General features: G+C 61.7%; 2 protein-coding genes across 3 annotated transcripts; one reads left to right on the forward strand and one right to left on the reverse strand.

The window, feature by feature from the left end:
- The first annotated feature begins 309 nt into the window (after nt 1-309).
- LOC136567812 (interleukin-23 subunit alpha-like) lies at nt 310-2,718 on the forward strand. Its single transcript, XM_066567563.1, has 4 exons — nt 310-486; nt 1,115-1,213; nt 1,931-2,056; nt 2,578-2,718. The coding sequence occupies exons 1-4, from the start codon at nt 310-312 to the stop codon at nt 2,716-2,718; spliced, it is 543 nt and encodes a 180-aa protein (XP_066423660.1).
- Nucleotides 2,719-3,034: 316 nt separating this feature from the next.
- Nucleotides 3,035-15,403, reverse strand: STAT2 (signal transducer and activator of transcription 2). Of its 2 annotated transcripts, XM_066567645.1 has the most exons (24): nt 15,371-15,403; nt 14,666-15,066; nt 14,436-14,567; nt 13,765-13,915; nt 13,590-13,688; nt 13,416-13,508; nt 13,260-13,338; nt 13,084-13,169; nt 12,846-12,994; nt 12,612-12,770; nt 11,084-11,236; nt 10,207-10,227; nt 9,948-10,041; nt 9,788-9,844; nt 9,629-9,712; nt 9,443-9,541; nt 8,515-8,650; nt 8,376-8,425; nt 7,707-7,795; nt 7,501-7,637; nt 6,568-6,756; nt 6,236-6,293; nt 4,725-5,782; nt 3,035-3,892 (listed from the first exon to the last, which is right to left on the reverse strand). In XM_066567645.1, exons 3-24 carry the CDS (start codon nt 14,564-14,566, stop codon nt 3,765-3,767), a joined length of 3,300 nt encoding a protein of 1,099 aa, XP_066423742.1. In that variant the 5' UTR covers nt 14,567; nt 14,666-15,066; nt 15,371-15,403; the 3' UTR covers nt 3,035-3,764. The 2 variants fall into 2 exon arrangements, with proteins under 2 accessions (XP_066423742.1, XP_066423741.1); XM_066567644.1 differs by lacking the exon at nt 15,371-15,403 and having other exon boundaries at nt 14,666-15,111.
- Nucleotides 15,404-15,449: the final 46 nt, after the last annotated feature.

The raw sequence follows: 15,449 nt of genomic DNA on the forward strand, positions 1-15,449 counted from the left end.
ACCCGGGAACACCGGCTCGGACACAGCGGCACCGGAGAGCGGCCACGCCGGGGCTCCGCCGCTCCCCGGTGCACCGAGGGGGCGCCCGGTGCTGCCGGTGGCTCCCATCCCGCCCGGAACTGCCCCGGGTTTTCCTGCCCGTCCCATTCCGCGAGGTCCCGTCCCGGTGCGACGGGCACAGCGCGGAGACCCCGGCCCGGTATCGGTTCTGCTTTCGGGGGGAGGCGCCAGGGCAGGAGCACCTGCCCCGGGATTCCCCACCTGCCGCCGCCCCATAAGAGAAGCGGCGGCGGCGCACACCGAGCAGCGATGGCTCCGCTCCGCCGCCTCTGCCTGTGCCTGCTCCTCGCGCTGCTGCCGCCGCCTCCCGCCGCACCGGCACCGGCACCGGCACCGCTCCGCCGGCCGGACTGGGCCGCCTGCCGGGTGCTGTCCCGGGAGCTGTCGCGGCTGCTGGGGGCGGTCAGAGAGCCGTACCCGGTGCTGGTGAGAACCGGGGGATCGGAAAACAACGGGGGGACTCGGGAGGCACCGGGGCTCAGCCAGAGCACCGGGAGTTCTGCCGGGGCACCGGAGGGCTCGGCCGGAGAGAGCGGGAGCTCCGCTGGGGACACCGGGAGTTCGGAAAGCGCCGGGAGCACGGCCGGGGAGAGCCAGGATTCGGCCGGTGCACCGGGGGGCTCGGGAAGCACCGGGGGCATCGAGAAGGACCGAGGGGCTCGGGAAGCACCGGGGGGCTCAGCCAGAGCGCCGAGGAGCTCGGGAAGCATCGGGGGACTCCACCGGGGGCACCGGAGGACTCGGGAAACACCGGGGGCTCGGGAGGCACCGGGGGCCCGACCGGGGAGTGCCGGGACTCGGCCGGTGCACCGGGGGACTCGGGAAGGACCGGGGGGCTCGGCCGCGACGGGCGGGAGGCTCGGAAAGCACCGGGAGCTCGGGAAGCACCGGGGAGCTCGGCCAGGGGCAGCGGGAGCTCGGCCGGGGGCACCGGGAGGCTCGGGAAGCACCGGGAGGTGCGGGCTCATCGCGGCGGGGGTGACACCGGGGCGGGGGGGGTTCGGTGTCCCGGTCGTACCGGAGACGTGAGCACCGGCTCCGATCGCTGCTCCAGGAGGGGCTGCAGCTGCTGGAGGAGGAACCCCAAAATTGGCCCCCCCGGATCCGCTGCAGCGACGCCTGCGACCCCCTGAGCCTGGAGAGCAACCACACGGTACCGGCGGCGCCGGGGGCACCGGGAGGGCTCCGGGATCACCGGGGGGACCCCAGGGATGCTGGGCGTTCACCTGGGCACCCCAGGTGTGCTCGGGGGTGTCGCTGAGGGTGCCTGGGGGGTCCCAGGGGTGCCCGGAGGTCCCAGGGGATGCTCTGGGGTTCACCTGGGGGGGGGCTGGGGATGTCTGGGGGTCCCAGGGGATGCTCTGAGGATAAACCTGGGGGTCCCAGAAGGGTCCCAGGGAATGCTCTGGGGGTCCTGGGGATGTCTAGAGGTTCCAGGGGATGCTCTGGGGTTCACTTGGGGGGTCCCAAGGATGTCTGGGTGTCCCAGGGGTGCTGGGGGATGCACTTGGGGGTCCCCAGGAAAGCTGCTGGATGAATTTGAGGGTCCTGGGGATGTCTGGGGGATCCCAGGGATGATGAAGATGAAGCTGAAGGTCCCAGAGGGCTCCCAGGGATGCTGGGGGATGCACTTGGGGGTCCTGGGGGTCCCAGGGATGTCTGAGGGATGCACTCAGGGGTCCCAGAAGTGTCCCAGGGATGCACTTGGGGGTCCTGGGGATGTCTGGGGGAGTCCCAGGGATGCTGAGGATGAAGCTGGGGGTCCCAGAGGGCTCCCAGGGATGCTGGGGGATGCACTCGGGGGTCCTGTGGGTCCCGTGGGGGCTGTGGGGATATCCTGGACCCCCACCTCACCCCCCTGCTCCCCCAGCTCTGCCTGCAGCGCATCCGCCAGGCGCTCCAGCACTACCGGGACCTGCTGGGCTCCGACATCTTCCAGGAGCTGCCGCAGCCGCAGCTGGAGAGCACCATGGAGCAGCTGCTGCGCCTCGTGCAGGTCAGCACCGAGGGCAGCCCGGCCCTCAGGGACCCCAAATGGCCCTCAGGCTCTCCAGATGTCCCTCAGGCTCCCCAGATGTCCCTCAGACTCCCCAGATGTCCCTCAGGGACCCTCAGTGGCCCTCAGGGACCCCAGATGTCCCTCAGGCTCCCCAGATGTCCCTCAGGGACCCTCAGTGGCCCTCAGGGACCCCAAATGTCCCTCAGGCTCCCCAGATGTCCCTCAGGGACCCCAAATGTCCCTCAGGCTCCCCAGATGTCCCTCAGGGACCCTCAGTGGCCCTCAGGCTCCCCAAATGTCCCTCAGGGTCTCTTAGTGGCCCTCAGTGACCCTTAACGTCCCCCAAATGTCCCTGAGGGTCCCTCAGGGTCCTCAAATGTCCCACCCTGTCCCACAGTGTCTCTCAGCATCCCAAATGTCCCTCAATGACCCTCAGTGTCCCCCAGTGACCCTCAGTGTCCCCCGGGGGGGTCACACAGGTCCCCCCTGACCCCGCCCTGTCCCCTCTGTGTCCTCAGGACGGGCACGGTCGCCCCCCCCGGCACCTCCTGGCCCCCACCGATCTTTGGGAGCAGCCGGTGAAGCGGCACCTGGCCCTGAAACGGCTCCGCTCCTTCTCCGCCCTCATCGGCCGCGTCTTCAACCACGGAGCCCGCTGAGACCAGACCCGACCCGACCCGACCCGACCCGACCCCCGGCTACCGACCCCACCCCCGGACGCCACCCTTATTTATCACCCCCCGCCCTTATTTATCACCGCCCACCCTCGGACACCGCCCCCCCCCTTATTTATCGCCCCCCCCCTTATTTATCACCCCCCCCATTTATTTATCGCCCCCCACCCCCCGGACGCCGCCCCCCCCTCCTATTTATCGCCACCACCCCCTTATTTGTCACCCCCCCGCCTCTATTTATCGCCCCCCCCCCCATTATTTATTGCCCCCTCCCGGGGTTATTTATGATTGGAGCCGTTCCTTTATTTATCTCGGGTATTTATCAGTTTCTAATAAAGCTCCCAAAGAGAGCAGAGAGCAGCGAGTGCGTGTAGGGGGCTGGGGGGTAGGAAGGGGTTAATTTACAGAGAGGGGGGTGAGGAGGGGTCTCTGGAGGCGAAGAGACCGGGGAGGGGTCCCGGGAAGGAAGAGACTGAGGAGGGGTCCCTGGGAGGGACTGGAGAGGGGTCCCCGGAAGGGACCAGGGAGGGGTCCCTGGAAGGGACTGGGGAGGGGTCCTCTGAAAGGAAGAGACTGAGGAGGGGTCCCTGGGAGGGAAGGGACTGGGGAAGGGTCCCCAGAACAGAAAGGGTTGGGGAGGGGTCCCTGGAAGAGAAGGGACCGAGGAGGGGTCCCCAGGAGGGAAGAGGCAGGGGAGGGGTCCCCGGAAGAGAAAGGGCTGGGGAGGGGTCACTGGAATGGAAGGGATTGAGGAGAGGTCCCCGGAAGGGACCGGGGAGGGGTCCCTGGGAAGGGTCCCCACAAAAGAAGGGGCTGAGGAGGGGTCCCTGGGAGGGAGGGGACCGGGGAGGGGTCCCCGGAAGGGAAAGGGTTGGGGAGGGGTCCCCGGAAGGGGTTCCTGGAATGGAAGGGACTGGAGAGGGGTCCCTGGAAGGGGAGGGGTCACTGGAAGGGAAGGGACTGAGGAGGGGTCCCCGGAAAGGAGGGGACTGGGGAGGGGGCCCTGGAAGGGGTCCCCGGGAGGGGAGGGGTCACTGGAAGTCGCTGGCGTCGATGTGCAGCGGGGGGAGGTCGGTGAACAGGGAGGGCACCGAGGGCAGGGCCGAGTCCTCGGGCTGCGGCAGGAACGGATCGTGCTGGGCCAGGAGAGCCGCGCTGCCTGCGGGGGGACAGGGACAGCTGAGTGACAGGGGGACGGGGACAGGGGACAGCTCAGTGACAGGGGGACAGGACGGGACAGGGACAGGGGACAGCTGAGTGCCAGGGGGACAGGGCAGGGACAGCTGAGTGCCAGGGGGACAGGGACAGGAGACAGCTGAGTGCCAGGGGGACGGGATGGGACAGGGACAGGGGACAGCTGAGTGCCAGGGGGACAGGGATGGGACAGGGGACAACTGAGTGCCAGGGGGACAGGGCAGGGACAGCTGAGTGCCAGGGGGACAGGGACAGGAGACAGGGGACAGCTGAGTGCCAGGGGGACAGGGATGGGACAGGGGACAGCTGAGTGCCAGGGGGACAGGACAGGGGACAAGGGACAGCTGAGTGCCAGGGGGACAGGGACAGGACAGGGGACAGCTGAGTGCCAGGGGGACAGGGATGGGACAGGGGACAGCTGAGTGACAGGGGGACAGGGGACAGCTGAGTGCCAAGGGGACAGGGACAGGACAGGGGACAGCTGAGTGACAGGGGGACAGGGACAGGGGACAGCTGAGTGACAGGGGGACAGGGACGGGACAGGGGACAGCTCAGTGCCAGGGGGACGGGACAGGGCCCAGGGGGACAGGGCAATGCCCAGGGGGACAGGGCAGTGCCCAGGGGACAGCTCAGTGCCCTGGGGGACACCTTAATGCTCGGGGGGGCACCTCAATGCGCAGGGGGACAGGGCAATGCCCAGGGGGACAGGGCAGTGCCCTGGGGGACACTTCTGTGCCCAGGGGACACCTTGGTGCCCAGGAGAAACCTCTGTCTCCTCCCCAGCCCCAGCCACTCACCAGGGCTCAGCTGGAAGTTCTCCTCCAAGCTCTCCTCCAAGCTGTCCTCCAAGGTTGCCACCACGTCCGGCATCAGCTCGGCCACTCCCAGTGTCCCCAATGTCCCCAAGGTCCCCGAGGGTGGCTCCAGCCCCTCCAGCAGCTCCTGCATGTCCTGTCCCCCCTGCAGCAGCAGCTCCTGCATGTCCTGTCCCCCTGGCAGCAGCTCCAGGTCCCTCAGCTCTGCTGGCAGTGTCCCCTGCTCCTCGGGGACCCGCGGTGGCTCCGCTGTCCCCTGCAGTGTCCCCAAGTCCCCTGAGGCCACCTGCAGCCCCCCAGGCAGCACCTGCACGCTCCCCACAGCTCCTGGTGCCACCTGCAGTGTCCCCTGGAGGTTGGGGACTCCTGATGTCACCTGTGGTGGCTCCAGGCTTTGGGGTTGTGGTTGTAGTGTCCCCAGGCCTGTGGCCATCACCTGAGGTGTCCCCAGGTTCCCAAGGGTGACCCGTGGTGTCCCTGGGCTCGTGGCCATTCCTTGAAATGTCCCCAAGTTCCCAGGGGTGACCTGTGGCATCTCTGGGCTCGTGGCCACCATCTGCAGAGTCTGAGGTGTCCCCAAGTTCCCAGGGGTGACCCGAAGTGTCCCTGGACTCACGGTCACCCCTTGAAGTGTCCCCAAATTCTCAGGGGTGACCTGAAGTGTCCCTGGACTCACGGTCACCCCTTGAAGTGTCCCCAAATTCTCAGGGGTGACCTGAAGTGTCCCTGGACTCACGGTCACCCCTTGAAGTGTCCCCAAATTCTCAGGGGTGACCTGAAGTGTCCCTGGACTCACGGTCACCCCTTGAAGTGTCCCCAAATTCTCAGGGGTGACCTGAAGTGTGCCTGGACTCACGGTCACCCCTTGAAGTGTCCCCAGGATCCCAGGGGTGACCCGTGGCATCCCTGGGCTCGTGGCCACCCCCTGAGGTGTCCCCAGGTCCCCAGGTGTCCCCTGCCCTCGGGGCTGCAGCTGCAGCGTCTCCAGGTTCTCCGTGGCCACCAGCAGCTCCTCCTCGGTCTGACGCCGGTTGGGCGGCCTGGAGGGACAGACAGAGGGGTCGGGGTTGGGATTGGGGTGAGGGGTTGGGGATTGGGGATTTGGGGCAGGGATTGGGGTTTGGGGTCAGGGTCAGGGATTGGGGTTTGGGGTCAGGGATTGAGGTCAGGGATTGGGGTCAGAATAGGGGTCAGGGATTGGGGTCAGAGTTGGGGATTGGGGTCAGGGTTGGGGTCAGGGATTGGGGTCAGGGATTGGGGTCAGAATAGGGGTCAAGGGTTGGGGTCAGGGATTGGATCAGGGATCAGGGTCAGTGATCGAGATCAGGGATCAGGGTCAGAGTTGGGGATTGGGGATCAGGGTTGGGATCAGAGTCAGGGATCAGGGCCAGGGATTGGGGTCACTGTCAGGGATTGGGGTCATGTTCAACCAGGGATTGGGGTCAGGGCTCAGGGTCAGGGGACCTCACAGCCCTACAGAGGTGTCCCCTCACCTGGAGGACACACGGATGAGGCGCCGGTTCAGGTACTTCTGGGACTCGCTCAGGTTCCCTGGGGACAAAGAGAGACATAAGGGGGGTGCCCTGGCTCAATCCCAGCCCATGCCAGGCCGTGCCAGGCCGTGCCAGCCCATGCCAGGCCGTGCCAGGCCATGCCAGGCCATGCCAGGCCGTGCCAGGCCGTGCCAGGCCATGCCAGGCCATGCCAGGCCGTGCCAGCCCATGCCAGGCCATGCCAGGCCGTGCCAGGCCGTGCCAGCCCATGCCAGGCCATGCCAGGCCGTGCCAGGCCATGCCAGGCCATGCCAGGCCGTGCCAGGCCGTACCCTCCAGCCTCTGGCTGTAGTAGGGCCCGAAAGCCTCGTCCCGGGGGATGTTGGGGTACAGGAACTTGAGGGGGTTCTCTGGATTCTTCTCCTCCAGGCTCATGTGGTAGTCACGGATGATGTCGGGCAGGGCCAGGGACACCAGCTCCGAGGCTGTGTAGGGTTCCACGGCGTGGAAAGTGGGGGACCCTGCAGGGGGGACAGCGGGGGTCAGCTGGAGGGGTGGCACCATCATCCCTGTGTCCCACAGAAAGCTGGGCTGGGGATGGGAATTCATTCTTGTTCATTTTTAACCTAAATCTGAATCCAGCTCCACCATTCTCGTCCATTTTTAACCTAAACCTAAATTCAGCTTCACCATTCTTGTCCATTTTTAACCTAAATCTAAATTCAGGTTCCCCATTTTCATTAATTTCTAACCTAAATGTGAATTCAGCTCCACCATTCTCGTCCATTTTTAACCTAAACCTGAATTCAGCTTCACCATTCTCGTCCATTTTTAACCTAAACCTGAATTCAGGTTCCCCATTCTCATCCATTTTGAACCTAAATCTGAATTTAACCTAAATCCGAATTCAGGTTCACCATTCTCATCCATTTTTAACCTAAATCTGAATTTAACCTAAATCCGAATTCAGGTTCCCCATTCTCATCCATTTTGAACCTAAATCTGAATTTAACCTAAATCTGAATTCAGCTTCACCATTCTCATCCATTTTGAACCTAAATCTGAATTTATCCTCTTGCTTGCTAAACTTCAGGGGAGGGAGGTTTATCTTCTTTGCCTTACAGTGGATCTGAACCTCCAGGGTCTCCCCAAAATTTGCTCAGGACGTTATAAACCTCACCATGGACTTGGAAAACCCCCTCTCTCCACAGAGGCTTCCACTGCTCCAGGGGGGTTCTGGGGGGGTTCCTGGGGGGTTCCCTCACCTGTCTCGTGGTGCTCCACCCACGTGAAGGTGACACCACCCAGGACGCTCTCGCTGAAGCGCAGCAGGAACGTCCCCGTCCTCTTGGACTTGAGCAGTTTCTCCTCCTGCTTGCGGCTCACGAAGCCCAGGATGAGTCTGGGGGAGGCACTGTCAGCTCCTGTGGACCCCCAGACCCCTCCCCAGCAAGCCCAGCCCTGCTCCTACCCGTTCTTCCAGAGCTGCTTGAGGTGCTCCTGGAGCAGCCCCAGGATCCCGTCCAGCCAGGCCCAGAAGGAGAAACCGGAGGCTCCATCCTGAGGGAGGGGACAGGGGGACATGGATGGACACAGGGACATGGGGAGGACATGGAGGGATGGGGGACACGGAGGGACATGGTGGGGACATGGTGGGGACATGGTGGACACGGTGGGGACATGGGGATGGAGGGGACAAGAAGGGACATGGAGGGACATGAGGACATGGAGGGACAGGGGGACATGGGGACATGGATGGACACAGGGACATGGGGAGGACATGGAGGGATGGGGGACATGGAGGGACATGGTGGGGACATGGGGATGGAGGGGACAGGAAGGGACGTGGAGGGACAGGGGGGACATGGGGAGGACAGGAAGGGACATGGGGAGGACAGGAAGGGACATGGGGAACATGAAGGGACATGGGGACATGAGGACATGGAGGGATGGGGGGACATGGAGGGACATGGAGGGACATGGGAACATGGAGAGGACATGGAGGGACATGGGAACATGGAGGGATGGGAAGACAGGGGGACGTGGAGGGATAGGAGGGACAAGGAGGGGACGTGGCCATGGGGACATGGAGGGACAGAGGCAACAGGGCCATGGGGACAGAGGGACAGGCCCTACTGACCTTTGAGAACTTGTGCCAGGCCACGGTGCTGTCCGGTGACGGCTTTGAGCCTTGGGGTGAGAGCAGAGTAAGGGGGGACAGCCATGTCCCCTGCTGTCCCCTGCTGTCCCCTGGTGTCCCCACATGTCCCTGGCCTTACCCAGGAGTTTCTTGGCCAGCATCAGGAGGTTGTCCCGGCTGAGGCCCCGCTCGGCCACGCTCTGGAACTGCCAGCTCAGCACCTCGGCCAGCCGGGGCCACGGGGCTGGGGGCGGGGACGAGAAGAACTGCTGGGCCTGGGGACACGGAGGGGACAAGGGGGACATGGGGTGAGCGGGGTCCAGGACAGTGGGAGGGGAGGGGGACACGGGATGGGGACATGGGATGGGGACAGGGACAGCAGGAAGGCACATAGGGAGAGGATGGGGACAGTGGAAGGGGACTGGAACAGAGGATGGGGACAGGGAGAAAGGATGGGGACAGGGACAGGAGCAGAGGAGGGGGACATGGGGAGGAGATGGGGACAAGGGGAGAGGATGGGGACAGCGGGAGGGGATGGAGACATGCACTGGAGTAGGGAATGGGGACATGGAGGGGACAGTAACATTGGGAGAAGATAGGAGGAGGACATGGGTAGGGAAGGGGGACACGGCACAGGAGCGGGGCACGGGGATCAGACAGAGGACCAGGGGATGGGGACATGTGGCAGGGGACAGGGACAAGGGATGGGGATGGGGACAAGCACTAGGGCAGGGGCCAGGGATTAAGGGACAGGACAGGGACCAGGGGATGGGGATAAGTGGCAGGGGATGGGGTTCAAGGGATGGGGACAGGCACCAGGGCAGGGGACAGGGACCAAGGACAGGCACCAAAGCAGGGGATGGGACAAGGACCAAGGACAAGGACAGGGGACGAGGCAGGGCAGGGCACTGGGACCAGGGGACCACCTGGGATGGGGCAGGGACTGGGCCCAGATTTGGGGACAGGGCACAGGGGACACCAGGACAGAGACAGGGCTAGGGAGGGGACAGGGAGCAGCACAGGGGACACGAGGCAGGGGTGGCACAGGGCCAGGAGGTCCTGCTCGCCTTGGGGTCAGAGCTGAGCATGTTGAACCAGAGGATGGAGGCCCAGGCACTGGAGAACTGGTTGTTGTTGGAGATGATGACAAAGGGCAGCGTGGTGGCCTGGGGAGGAGGGGACAGGGGCTCAGGCTGGCTGTCCCCAGCCCCCCCTGGCTGTCCCCAAACCCCCCAAGCCCCCCCAGCCCTCACCTCCAGCTCCAGCTCCAGCCCGCAGTAGGCGTAAGCCAGCGTGAAGGTGATGAGGTGCAGCTCCTCTGTCACAACCAGGGGACCCTGTGGGGAGGTGACACCGCTGTCACCGCCCGGCCTGGCCCCCCCGCGGCCCCCCCAGCCCCATCCCGTGCCCACCTCGCCGCTGGCACCTTTGCCCTTGCCAGCCCTGCTGTCCTTCTGCTCCTTCAGGGTCTGTTGGGGACGGCAGAGTCAGCCCCGGGTGGGGGGGGATCCTCACCGTGCCCCCCACCCTGGGGGGGATTTGGGGGTCTGGGGGGGTCCGGGGGGTCCCTACGAGGTACTGGAAGTCGCAGACCAGCCCCTCCTGGGGACTGTCCCCGGCCAGGAGCGTTTTGCTGCTCGATGTCAGGATGTTGAACCGGCGGAACCTGCGGGGCACAGGCGGGAGGTGGGAGGGGGTCAGGAGGGCAAATGGGGGGCTCGGGACCCCCGGGAGGGCAAATGGGGGGGTCGGGACCCCCGGGAGGGCAAATGGGGGGGTCAGGACCCCCGGGGTGGGGTCGCAGCCCCTCCAGCACTGTCCCAGCTCTCACCCTTTGATGTTGGGAGGGTCCCTGCAAGAGATAAGGGAGGGGTCAGGGCCGGTGGGACACACATAATATTGTAATATTTAAATTACATTATATTTATATTTATTATAATATCTAAATTCTTAGTTTGTTCTATATAATTTTTACCATAATTTAACAATTTAAAATTTGAATAAATTAAATGATATAATTATTTATAATTATTATTTAATTTAATAAATCAAATAAATTAATTTGATAAATGAAAAATTAATATGTATATAATACAATTATTTGTAATCATTATTTAATTAAATAAATAAATCTAAAAAGAAATTAATACATTAAATAATATAATTATTTGTAATCATTATTTATTTTAACAAATTAAAAAATGTAATTTAATACATTAAATTTGAATAAATTAAATAATATCATTCTTTACAGCTATTAATTTGTTTAATAAAATAAATAATACAATTATTTATAATTATTATTTAATTTATTAAAATAAAAATTTAATATATAAATAATGTATTTAAAATTATTATTTCATTGAATCAATTAAACAATATAATTATCCATAATTATTATTTAATTTAATAAATCGAATAATTAAATTTTATAAATAAATAATTTAATATATTAAATAACATTATATAATAGTTATTTAATTGAATCAATTAAACAATATAATTATCCATAATTATTATTTAATTTAATAAATCGAATAATTAAATTTGATAAATAAATAATTTAATATCTCAAATTTTATTTATTTCTTACTATTTAATGTAATAAACGAAATAATTTACTTTAACAACCTAAACAATTCCATTTAATTTAATAACCCTTTGGAGCCCGAGAGGTTTCCCATCCTCCTGCCCCCTGCCGGCCCCACCTGTCGATGTGGATCCGGGCCTCCATGCGGTGGTTGCGGTCGTGCAGCCTCACCAGCAGGCGGGCCCGGCTCGAGAACTTCCCGGCGGTTCGGAGCACCAGGGGCCGCTTCCCGGCGTTGGGGGTGCTGGGCTGCTGCTCCACCACGAAGGCGCTGGGGAAAATGGGGGTTCAGGGCTGCCTGAGACCCTCCTGTCCTCTCCGGGCTGCCCCAGACCCCCCTGTCCTGCCCCAGACCCCCCACTCCTCCCCGAGACCCCCCCAGACCCCCTGTCCTGCCCCAGACCCCCCCACTCCTCCCCGAGACCCCCCCAGACCCCCCTGTCCTGCCCCAGACCCCCCCATCGTCCCCGTCCTGCCTTGAGACCCCCCCTGTCCTCCCCGGGCTGAAAATCCTGGTGAATCCCAGGTTGGAGGGAAGCCATGCAGGTTTAACTCCTGGTTTGGGCATGGGACATCCCCAAAATCTGTCCTGTCTTAAATCTCAATGTTGGAGTGGTGTCCAAACACCCAGAGATGGAAGGGATCCATCAGGATGATCTCCAACTCCTGGCTTGGCATGGGGCAACCCCAAAATCTCCTAAATCCCAATGTTGGAGTGGTGTCCAAACAACCAGAGATTGAAGGGACCCATCAAAAGTCCAACTCCTGGCACAGGATAACCCCAAAACCTGCCCTGTCCTAAATTTCAACATTTGAGTGGTGTCCAAACACCCAGAGCTGGAAGGGACCATCAGGATCAAAGTCCAGCCCAGCACAGGACACCACAAATTTCTCCCCAAATCCCAGAGCATTGTCCAAACCCTCCCTGACCTCCTGAATTACAGAATACCCAGAGCTGCAAGGGACCCATGAGGATCATCCAGACCCTGCACAGACACCCCAAAATCCCACCCTGTTGTTGTCCAAACACTCCCAGATCTCTGTCAGCTTTGGTCACTATTCCCTGGAGACCTCTGGAATCATCCAGAGCTGCAAGGGACCCATGAGGATCATTGATCTCATTCCAGACCCTGCAGAGACACCCCAAAATCCCACCCCATTGTTGTCCAAACACTCCTGGAGCTCTGTCACCCTCGGTCACCATTCCCTGGAGAGCTTCCCCAGTGATTTTCCCCCAAATCCCAGAGCATTGCCCCAACCCTCCCTGACCTCTTGAATTACAGAATACCCAGAGCTGGAAGGAACCCATCAGGACTATTGATCCCACTCCAGACCATGCACAGACACCCCAAAACGTGCCTGGGAGTGTTGTCCAAACACTCCTGGAGCTCTGTCACCCTTGGTCACCATATCCTGGAGACCTCTTGAGTCACCCAGAGCTGCAAGGAACCCATGAGGATCATTGATCCCACTCCAGACCCTGCACAAACACCCCAAAACGTGCCTGGGAGTGTTGTCCAAACACTCCTGGAGCTCTGTCACCCTCGGTCACCATTCCCTGGAGGGCTTCCCCAGCTCTCCACCACTCTCTGGGGGGAAGAACCTTTTCCTGCTCTCCACCCTGGAGCCCTCCTGGCCCAGCCCACCTCTTGAGCAGGTGCGTGAGCTGCTCCTGCAGCCTCTGCTCCAGCAGGGGCGTCTCTGCCACCAGCGGGTCCCTGGCGTAGGTCACCTTTTGTCGCAGGTCCCCCAGCGCCCGCAGCAGCTGCCGCAGCTGGAACAACCCCTGGCCCAACTCCGTGAACCTGCGGGGTTCAGGGACCTCAGAGGGGTTCGGCTGCAGCCCCCCCGAGCCCCCCCACAAGCCCCCCAAATCTTACCAGGTCTCCAGCGGGCGCAGGTTGGTGTCGGCAGAGGCCCCCAGGCACAGGTGCTGCTGCCGCACCCTCCAGCCCCCCAATTCCTGCTGCAGCAGCTCCTGCAGGGTCTCACTGCGCCCCAAAAGCTGCTGCATTTGAGCCAGCACCTCCTGAAGGGAGATTTGGCTTTGAATGGGGTGCTCAGGGTGGGTAGGACCCCCCCCCCCCAAAAAACCCAGCCCGATCTCCCCCTCCTCACCCGCCGCTGCCGGTCCAGGTTCTGCAGTTTGGCTTGGAGGGATTGGAGCTCCTGGAGGTACCCGGGGTCCCGGTTCCTCTCCTCACCTGAGGGCAGCGGGGCTCGCTCAGGGTTTTGGGGGGCTCGCAGGGCAGTTCCCACCCCCCCCACCCCCATCTCCCCGGTGTGAGGCTCACCTGGCTGGTAGTGCACCTTGAAGCAGAAGTCGAAGGCATCCTGCAAATCCTCCAGGTGCCTGAAGGCTCGTTCGGCTTCCTGCGGGCACGGAGGGGTCAGGAGGGTCGGGGGGGCTCGGAGGGGGTCTCGGGGGGTCTCAGGGGTGGTGGGGTTACCTGCAGGGCTGTGTGGAACTCAGCCAAGCGCCGCTGGATCTGCTGCTCCCGCCCGCTCTCCGGGGCTGGGCTGGGCGCGGGGGCCGACCCCGCCTAAGGAGGGAGAAATGGGGTGGGGGGCGCTGCAGGGGGACCACCGGGGTGGGCAGGGAGGGTCGCACGGCCCTTCCCTACCTGCCCCTCGGCCTGCCCAAGGCGCAGGATCCGCCGCTCCTCCTGCAGCAGGTTGGCCACCAGGTTGGCGAATCTCTCCGGCTTCTCCTCGAACTCAGCCTGGGGAGGGCTCGGGGGCGGTGAGCGCGGCGCGGAGACCCCTCCCCACTGCCCTCCCCCCCGCCCTGAATCCCACCTGGAGGTCGCGGTGAGCCTTGCGGAGGTTGTGCTTCAGCATGAAATCCTCGCGGTCCGAGCCCAGGCTGCCCAGGCGCTCTCCCAGTAAGACCAGTAAGGAGTGGAACAGCATGCGGGCGTGCGAGCAGAGCGGCTCCGCTGCCTGGCGCCTGCGGCAGCGCGGGCTCAGCGCCGGCTCTGCCCCGCCCGGGCCCCCCTCACCCTGGGGCATTTTATAAAAATCCCTTTTATTTCATAAAAATCCATTTTTCATTTTATAAAAGTCCCTTTGCCAGGATTTTTTCACCCCCCCGACCCCCTGATATATAATATAATATAATATAATATAATATAATATAATATAATATAATATAATATAATATAATATAATATAATATAATATAATATAATATAATATAATATAATATAATATAATATAATATAATATAATATAATATAATATAATATAATATAATATAATAATATCAGCTTTCTGAAACATAAACTCAAGATTTTCATCTCTGCCCTCAACCTGGCAGACCCTCAAACACTGCCACACCCCCCGGTACCGCCCCCAGCCCCGGTGCCGCCCCCAGCCCCGGTACCGCCCCCAGCCCCGGTTCCCCCCAGTACCGCCCCCAGCCCCGGTTGCCCCCGGTACCGCCCCCAGCCCCTTTTTTCCCCCGGTACCAGTTCTGGCTCTCGATCCAGGCAGCCAAGGACTGGCGCACGGCCATGGGCAGCGCCGAGCCCGCGTACAGCTGGTGCACCTGCTCCAGGTAAGTGTTGGCCAAGCCCTGCACCTCCTGCCACTGCGCCATGCTGGGGGGGGACAGCGGGTCAGGGGCGTCCCGGGACCCCCCCGGGGTCACCGAGGGACCGGAGGGTGAGAAACAGCGGTGTGTCAGCACCCCACGCACCTGCCTGCAGCACCGGCCGCACGGGGGTCCCGCTGCTCCCGGGGGTTCCCTCGCTCCTTCTCGGTCCCGGGGGTCCCTCTGCTCTGGTTCTGGGTGGTCCCGGGGGTCCCGCTGCTCCTGCTCGGTCCCGGGGGTCCCTCTGCTCTGGTTGTGGGTGCTCCCGGGGCTCCCCTCGCTCCTGCTCAATCCCGGGGGTCCCTCTGCTCCTGCTCGGTCTCGGGGGTCCCTCTGCTCCTGCTCGGTCCTGGCTGGTCCCGGGGGTCCCGCTGCTCTGGTTCTGGGTGTTCCCGGGAGTCTCTCTGCTTTGCTGGCAGCTCCCGGGGGTTCCTCCGCTCTGGTTCTGGCTGCTCCCGGGGGTCCCCTCGCTCCCGCTGGGGTGGTCGCGGACCGGCAGCCGCGTCCTGTGGTGGGAGCAGGGGGTGAGCCCATGGAGGCTCCCCACCCGGGGCAGGGGGCACAGGCACGGAACGCCCACACGAGGGCCCCCAGCACCCCCAGACACCTCCTCAGACGCCCCCCCTAGACCGGACCATCCCCAGTGGGGTGGGTGCCCCTGAACGCCCCCCGCCCAGCGGGACCGCCCTCCAAGGGTCGCTCTGTGTGCCCCAGCCGGGGTCCCCTGCCTGTGCCCCCCTCCCCGGGGACCCCCCGAGCTCTAGAACCGCCCACATCCCGCCCCGGTCCCCCCCGGGACCCCCGAGCCACCTCCGCCAGCACCGGAGCAGGAAGGCGGGTTGGCCACGCCCCCTCCCCCAGTCTGCTGGGTGATTGGTGGAGAGCGGCG

The sequence above is a fragment of the Molothrus aeneus genome, chromosome 30 (genome assembly GCF_037042795.1).
Source record: "Molothrus aeneus isolate 106 chromosome 30, BPBGC_Maene_1.0, whole genome shotgun sequence".
Lineage (NCBI taxonomy): Eukaryota > Metazoa > Chordata > Aves > Passeriformes > Icteridae > Molothrus > Molothrus aeneus.

Excerpts from the sequence above, each read along its gene's own strand:
- LOC136567812 (XM_066567563.1), top strand. The coding sequence starts at position 310 with ATGGCTCCGCTCCGCCGCCTCTGCCTGTGCCTGCTCCTCGCGCTGCTG. Across the intron at positions 1,214-1,930 it reads GCCTGGAGAGCAACCACACG|CTCTGCCTGCAGCGCATCCG; the intron begins GTACCGGCGGCG and ends CTGCTCCCCCAG. Across the intron at positions 2,057-2,577 it reads AGCTGCTGCGCCTCGTGCAG|GACGGGCACGGTCGCCCCCC; the intron begins GTCAGCACCGAG and ends CTGTGTCCTCAG.
- STAT2 (XM_066567645.1), bottom strand. The coding sequence starts at position 14,566 with ATGGCGCAGTGGCAGGAGGTGCAGGGCTTGGCCAACACTTACCTGGAG. Across the intron at positions 7,796-8,375 it reads CCTGGCACAAGTTCTCAAAG|GATGGAGCCTCCGGTTTCTC; the intron begins GTCAGTAGGGCC and ends CCCCTCCCTCAG. Across the intron at positions 6,294-6,567 it reads CTACAGCCAGAGGCTGGAGG|GGAACCTGAGCGAGTCCCAG; the intron begins GTACGGCCTGGC and ends CTTTGTCCCCAG.